A 7,772-nucleotide genomic window follows, 5' to 3' on the forward strand; every position below is an offset into this window, starting at 1 on the left:
ATCCTGTGGTTTCTCCTGGCTTAAAATAAAGAGTGTGAGTTGCTATTGTATCAACAAGATGGAGAGCAGGCAGCAGCAAAGGGCAAACTCCTCCTCTAAAAGAAAGCAAGGCTTGACAAAAGACAGCAAAATATTTGCATTCCTCCCAAGGAGGAGAGTCCTTTCAGTTTTGTGGCTCTGCCTTTGATTTCAAAGCAGCATCTCCTTGCTATTAAAGAGATCCTACTTGGCAATAGAACCCCTGTTTTTTCTTCAGCCTTTTTTGTTCTCCCTAATGCTTCTAGGAGGGACGTGGGTGGTGCTGTGGGTTAAACCACAGAGCCTAGGACTTGCTGATCAGAAGGTTGGCGGTTCAAATCCCTGCGACAGGGTGAGCTCCTGTTGCTCGCTCCCTGCTCCTGCCAACCTAGCAGTTCGAAAGCACGTCAAAGTGCAAGTAGATAAATAGGTACCGCTCCAGCGGGAAGGTAAACGGCGTTTCCATGAGCTGCTCTGGTTCGCCAGAAGCGGCTTAGTCATCATACTGGCCACATGACTTGGAAGCTGTATGCCGGCTCCCTCAGCCAATAAAGCGAGATGAGCGCCGCAACCCCAGAGTCCGTCACGACTGGACCTAATGGTCAGGGGTCCCGTTACCTTTACCTAATGCTTCTAAACAGATGGGAGAAGGAAGCAGAGGGAGGGAGGGTCTAGTTCTGTTCACCTCAAGAAGCCAAATGTTCAGAGGGGCTGATATCGCTCTCCCCAGAGCGCATCACAAAGATCAAGGTGGTGACCAGGACTTTGATGTTGTCCAACAAAGCCAACATCCCATCCATGGCAAAAGTTCTTGCCCTATGTATTTCAGCAGCCCAAATGACACTTTGGGGCAATCACTGCTCCCACCAGTTGCCGTGGCCACTTTCCTCCTTTCAGAGTTCTCCAGTAGCTTTGTCAAGCCGTGTGATGGTAGACCACGGACTCCAATCTGCATAGAGGGACTCCCTTTAGAGATGCACCAAGAACAATAGTAACCTTGGGTCTGCGGCGCTGAGGTGGCCATGGCCCAGTTAGATACCAATGGTACTTTCCCTGCTCCATTAGAATCAACAGTTGTGGAAACAGACAAAGCCCCTTTAGCTTTTCTTCATAAGAGGTGGAACTAGACACTGACACAGAACTGCAGCTCTATGTAAGTCTTAGTCTGTGTTAAAGCAACATCATTCAAGCCTGCTCATATGATTCTTCAACCTGAGCTTCACAGAGATCTGCCCAGGGTGTGCTTCCTGTTTGGTCGTAGTCCCTTTGGCAGAACACCAACTCAAAAAGTAATGCCTCTCCCCACTCAGGATCTCATTTGACTGAAACATGGAAAATGCATCTCTGTCACAGAATATTTAAATAACTGAGTGAATATCCATGCTCTCTTGCCTGCTTACTATAATGGAAGTTCATGGAAAGTCCCATCTTCCCAACCTTAGTTAGCAATCAGGAGGGCAACACCAAAACAGTTACCTATATTCCAAGGTGGGACAAAGACCTGCTTAAAATACCAGCTGGAAAACCCTCCTGTTGAAGGACGCATCCCCAGAAGCAAACACATTGACATACAATGTTAGGCCTATGTGTGCTTTCTTAGTCATTGTTGTTGAGCCAAAAGTCTGCCCGTTTTGCACCCTGTGTCGGAGCTGTGGTACAGTGGTGCCCCGCAAGACGAATGCCTCGCAAGACGGAAAACCCGCTAGACGAAAGGGTTTTCCATTTTGGAGGTGCTTCGCAAAACGAATTTCCTATGGGCTTGCTTCGCAAGACGAAAATGTCTTGCGAGTTCCTGCGGGGTTTTTTTCCTTTCCCCCCCTTTTTCCCAAGCCACTAAGCCACTTATCAGCTGATCCACTAAGCCGCTTAACAGCTGATCCGCTAAGCCGCTTATCAGCTGATCCACTAAGCCGCTAATAGCGCTAATCCGCTAAGCCGCTAATGGGCTTGCTTCGCAAGACGAAAAAACCGCAAGACGAAGAGACTCGCGGAACGGATTCTTTTCGTCTTGCGAGGCACCACTGTACTGGGTTTTTTCCTACTAAAGTTGAGTTCTGAACCTGAGAGAGCTGTTCTCCCTGGGATCCAGCACCAGGTTTTTGCTTGGCACTGCCTTCTGCCACAGGAGGAGTTAACCCTTTGCTGTTCCCTGTCCCTTGCCTCTTGACTAAAAATAAAACTCATGGTAAGTGAGGCTTTTCACTTTCTGTTCTTACACTTCAGGAAGTAACCACCTTCCTTCCATTTGGGGTTAGGATTTGTGCTCCAGCAATTATTTCATATTTGTTTCTGATTTTCTGGCAAATGTTAACTAAATCAGGTATTAGCTACCACTATGTGCTTTTTCCATTTCCTTCAGTCCTTATCTTACTAGTTTTGTTTATCCTCCTGTGTATTTTACCACAAATATATATGTCAGACATCTCATGAAGTGTGTTATTAACTATATTAAAAAAATACACCAAATTAGCTGTATACCGCAAACATTCTTTTCCACTTTACTTCAGTGATGAGCTGTGTATTGTTTGCTCAAGTTATTTTTTTTTCTTGGTTACTTGGTATATTTGTAGCTTTCTCTTCCTCTTAGGGCAAGAACGAAAACAGTTTATTCCATGTATAGCCGAAAACCAGCAAAAGAAGTTAAAAGGGAATTGCTGAAGTTGGGAGTAAATTACTACATTTTAGAAGATTCTTGGTGCCTGAGGAGATCTAAGTAAGTAATCAGTATGTAAGTTTACCCTGATCTTTTCCTACCAGTGATCAAGGGGTTTGAGTGCTTTCTTTGCACCGGCTGGTTAGGAGAAAGTGCAGGTGCAGAACTTTGGGGTTTTTCTGTGACGTCTTGTCATGCTGAGGTGGTTTCTATAAACCTTCTATAAACCACGAGACATTGGGTCAACTCTTATTGGTGGTGTCCACCTTTAGTTTTTGGAATTTGGGCAGTTGGTGCTAATGGTTGAAAGTGATCTTCAAAGCAATCCTTAAAATTAGAATTTTGCTTTTGTAGCCGCTGTGTCGGATACAATATATTTCGTTTTTTGTTGCTTCTTATGTTCTGAATATTAATAAGATCTACTTGGATCTCTAAGGATTTTCTTAAGTTCGTATGAGCATCATTGTGGAACTTTGGACCCTGAGTTTTTGATGACCCTTAGTAAGGATTGGTCATTGAAATTAAATGGGTTTTTACATCAGGGACAGCCCATGTGGTTGTGCCTGCCCCCTCCTCCTAGTTTTGTTGGGAATACAGCTTCTGTCTTCCCTGACTTTTGCTGGCTGGGGCTAATAGGGATGTGAGTCCAAAACACATTGAGGGCACTGCATTGGCTACCCCTGTCTTGGATAGAGCTGTGTGTGATTTAAATCCTCCTCCTCATCCCTCGAGTCATTTTATATTGTGACTGCAGATAGATTCTGAATGAAGCTGCTTGAGCAGCACTGTCATTGTAAAGTTTCTTGGCAAGGATGCCAATTTTCATAGTATTTTGCTCTAGATTCCACTACATTGTTTAAATGTTGGTGTGGATTTTATTTTTTTTATTTTGTTTAAATCGTTTTTATTAAGTTTCCTCTTTTAACAATCCAATCAAACCACATTAAATGTTCCAAATTATACAAATACATATCAAATAGTCCAAATATTCTGCCTAAATTATATTTTTTTTTGTTGGGACTTCCCATGCTTCAAGTTCAGGGGGCCTCTGATCATCTCATATCTCTGCTGCCTTGGATAGTCTTTCCAATAGTTCCATTAAATCTTCCTGTTGTTAACCTTCCTTCTTTCATGGCTTCTGAGTTGTTTCCACAAGCGAGTTGAAGTAAGCAATGATGTATTTCTGTGTGGATTTTATATGTATGATTCTCCTCTATTGTTGCTGGTGTTTGTGCCAAACGCTGGTGTTTGTGCCAAATCAATCCAAAAGTCATTTCGCTGCCGGCAGACGCCATCTTCTCTCAGTTCCGATGAAATCAAATCTAGGCGTTTGCTCGTTAATTTTCCCAGACCGGTTGCATCAAACATTAGCCTTTCCAGGGGAGATTGACCAATTCGGACTTGAAATACAGATATAATGACATATTAAGAGCTCACCTCCCCCTGTGACTATTTATAACTCTGCAGCTCGGTCTTACTCCATCATGGCGGATTTCCAAATTAAAAAGTGTGTCACGTTTCCTTCAACATTCTAGGAACCCATCCTGTTGGTGTGGATTTTAATACAGTGGTACCTTGGGTTACAGACGCTTCAGGTTACAGACGCTTCAGGTTACAGACTCCGCTAACCCAGAAATAGTACCTCAGGTTAAGAACTTTGCTTCAGGATGAGAACAGAAATCGTGCGGTGGCAGCGGGAGGCCCCATTAGGTAAAGTGGCACCTCGGGTTAAGAACAGTTTCAGGTTAAGAATGGACCTCCGGAACGAATTAAATTCTTAACCCAAGGTACCACTGTAGCATGGATCCTAAGAAAGGTTGTGGATGAAAAGTTTCCCATCACCCCCTCTCCCCAGCAGGAATCTGCACACTTGATAAAGCCTCTCCTGAGGGTTGGGACCTTGCCTAAGCTGTGTAAAATGGTGTCCAATTTTGGCCTAGATCCTAAATTGACTAGTTCACGGAATGAAAGTTTCCTAATTGCATCCCACATTGTTCAGGAGGGACCCCAACCCTTAGGAGAGGCTTGAGAGGAGGGATAGTGGGGTCTTAGGATTAAAGTGATTTAGTAAGTAAAAAAGTAACATGGGGGAAAGTATCAGCTTTGTTGTCAGTAAAATAATTACACTTGATCAGTGTTGTTCTTCCGCCATTCACTCAAATGATGTGTTTCCTGTTTGCTGACAGTATTTAAATACTTTTTAGGCCCGGCTGCAGCATGCCAGAAATCTGGGATATAGAAGATACTGCCAATGCTGGAAAAGTTCCCTTATGTACCCTCATGAGCATGGATTCCAGGCCATACTTCAGAACCGTGTTCAACAACAATATATACAAAGTATTAGAAGTCACCCGGGAATGACTCTTCAGTGCAACGCATTTTCTGACAGTATGTGTATTTTTTAAACTGGCAACTAAGTAAAAGAGAGCTCTCAGTTCAATGTCCATTAAAACCAACAGGACTTTTGACATTCATTTTAATGGATTGCACCATTAGACATAGGCTGTGTTCCAGAGAATTCTATGCTCAGGAAGTTCCTTTGTCAGTTGTAGCAACCAAAGCTTTGTGCCTACATAGGCTCTATCCCTTTTTCATATTTAAAACCGTGTAGCTGCATATAGGGCTACTTCATTGGATCAGCCTTAAATGGTGAGTACATTCCATTGATGTAAATGATAACGGCTTCTGAATAAATGCGTTCAGAATTGGAAGCGCTAGGGTCCCAGGAGTACAGTATACTGCAGGGATTACTAGACTTTTACAATGAGGACATTTTTAAAATATTCTCAGTCGTAGACTTGGGTCAGTTCTTTAAAATTTGCTATGCAAATGTTTATGTGTTCAAACATTTTTAAATAAATACTGATCCAAAGCAAGTGAGCAAAAATGGCTGTGGAAAAGTATGCCAGGTTTCAAAATCAGTGAAATTGCAGAGGCGGATGATCTTTCCTAGTATAGTCAGTGCATTTTTCAACCCGAAATAGCTAGGAAGGCGCAGCATTCCATACACAGTTGCCACATTATATTGCTAACCCCATTCCCCCAGCATGCATCTCATATTGCACCTTTTATGAATATGTATATTTTTTGTGAAGGAATTGGATAGTTTCCACTATCTCATTTATGTGCAAGTGGCTGTTTATGAAAACCGATGAAAAACCCCCAATGTTTTAGGTCATTTTAGAGCTAGGTAATGTATTTTAAGTTTTTGTTCTACATGGAAATTATTCTGAATAACTTTGAATTTCATATTTTAGATGGCAAGTGTGCACAATCCACGATCTTCAGCCTTCTTTTTAAAATAGTTGCTAAAATCAGACCAATGAAACTAATTTTAGTAAGCAGTATTTTTGCTACCAGCTGTTGAAATGGTTTATCACCAAAGTAGACAAAACTTAACAAATTTTGCACATATGAAATATTAACAAGGAAAAAGTTTTCAGGTTTTAGAAAAATCTTTTTATGCTTTGGCCTTAATTTAGTAATAGAACATATTTTGCCTACCTTGTAGAAAGAGAGTCTAAATTGATAGGAAATACCATTCCCTGAGAAACAAAATGTAACCACTAGAGCAATGTAAAATAAATGGAAATAAACTCATTTCAATTTTTGTGGCTCTTTTATACATCTTAGAATAGTTAATTTATGTAAAAGTAAAACTAATAGTTTGGCAAATATTACATAAACTACAACAGTATCTTTGCCTTTTTTTTTAAACTGCCACGTATTTTGATTTCTGCTTTTAGTGAGATTCTGATGATGATGATGCACAGCTCAACTTCAGGCAGGAATTTGCTTTTTTATTGTTAGAGCAAAATTGTCATATGCGAGAGGTGGGGGAACAGTCTGCCAAAAAGGCAATATGAATTCTGTTTATGCAACAGCTACTAAAAAACATTGCAAATCATCTAGATAAGGAACCATCTGGAAAACTGTTTGTTCAGCTCTCTGTTGAATTTTAACTTCTGTACTGCAGGCACAGCTTTGTCTGTGACTTAAATGTAGTAAATTCTGCAGCAAGAAGCATAATTTATTACATAGACTATTAAAGTGGATTTCAAGATAGTGATATAAGAGGGATTAGCCATATTTTGGTTGTGTCTCTGATTGTTTAAAGTGAGGAGAGCTAAAGAAAGGGTTTTAATTGATTGTTTAGAAAAAACTCATTTTGTTTCCTATTTGTTAAGACAACCACTAACGAGGATTGGGCTGTGGAAAATTAACATTCAAGAAGATGTCTTTTGTAATTATATTACAGCACAAAAATACTGTATTTTTATGCATTTTATGCCAATTGTTGATGTTCGTGGTTAAAATAAAAGCTTTGTTCATATTTGTGCTTCTGTGTAATAATTTCTGGAAAACTTTATCGTTGGAACATTTGGTCAGCAAGTATTTATAAAATGGCATCAGTTAGCCTTAAGTTTCTTTTTAAAAGCTGCAATTCCACCATTGTTTTTAGGCATCAATTTATAAATCAAATATCCATAAATAAATATTCAATATTATAAGAATGTTATTGGGTGTGACAAGACCATGTCTGCAAGTGTCTTGGAAGGTGACTACCACATATTAAACTAAAAGTGACAGGACCCTCGTCGCCTTTTCACCAGAAGTCCCACCTTTTGATATGAAGTAGTGTAAAGTTTATATTGCTTTTTTTTTTAAGGTATTGCGTTTTGATACCCCCAAACTGATGGAAGAGGTTTTGAGTCCCTCCAATGAATGGTGTGATTCCAAGAGCATCCTGACAACAGAAAAGTTTGTTTGGGGACCGTCAGCCCTCCCCTTTATCTTTTTTTTTTTTTAAATGAATATTTATTGAATTTTCCAATTTTATATAAACACAAAAAGAAAAAGAAAAAGAAAAATATTAAAAACAATTCGGTTTCAATAACAGTTTTTCGGTCACATGTTTCTTTGACTTCCTCATACCTCCCCTTCTTGTTCTCTAGTTCAATTTGTTAATTCAGCAAATCCTAATCTCTTAACATTCCTTTTAAAATATCACCTTATTTTCCACTCAACTTTTTTTTAAAATTTAATAACAAAAACAATTATAATCCCCATTATCTTTATCATAACAGCTAGAGACCACCAA

The 7,772-nt window shown here is 40.0% G+C and overlaps 1 protein-coding gene across 1 annotated transcript in view; it reads left to right on the plus strand.

The window, feature by feature from the left end:
• The window catches only part of DPY19L1 (dpy-19 like C-mannosyltransferase 1), a 39,697-nt gene extending 32,693 nt beyond the window's left edge, over positions 1-7,004 (plus strand). Inside the window, exons 22-23 of the mRNA XM_083577908.1 lie at positions 2,606-2,731; positions 4,876-7,004. Of these exons, the coding sequence (XP_083434034.1) occupies positions 2,606-2,731; positions 4,876-5,032 (283 nt within the window). The 3' untranslated portion in view covers positions 5,033-7,004. The remainder of the gene's footprint in view (positions 1-2,605; positions 2,732-4,875) is intronic.
• Positions 7,005-7,772: the final 768 nt, after the last annotated feature.

Source organism: Podarcis filfolensis, assembly GCF_964270895.1.
Source record: "Podarcis filfolensis genome assembly, chromosome: 12".
Taxonomy (NCBI): domain Eukaryota; kingdom Metazoa; phylum Chordata; class Lepidosauria; order Squamata; family Lacertidae; genus Podarcis; species Podarcis filfolensis.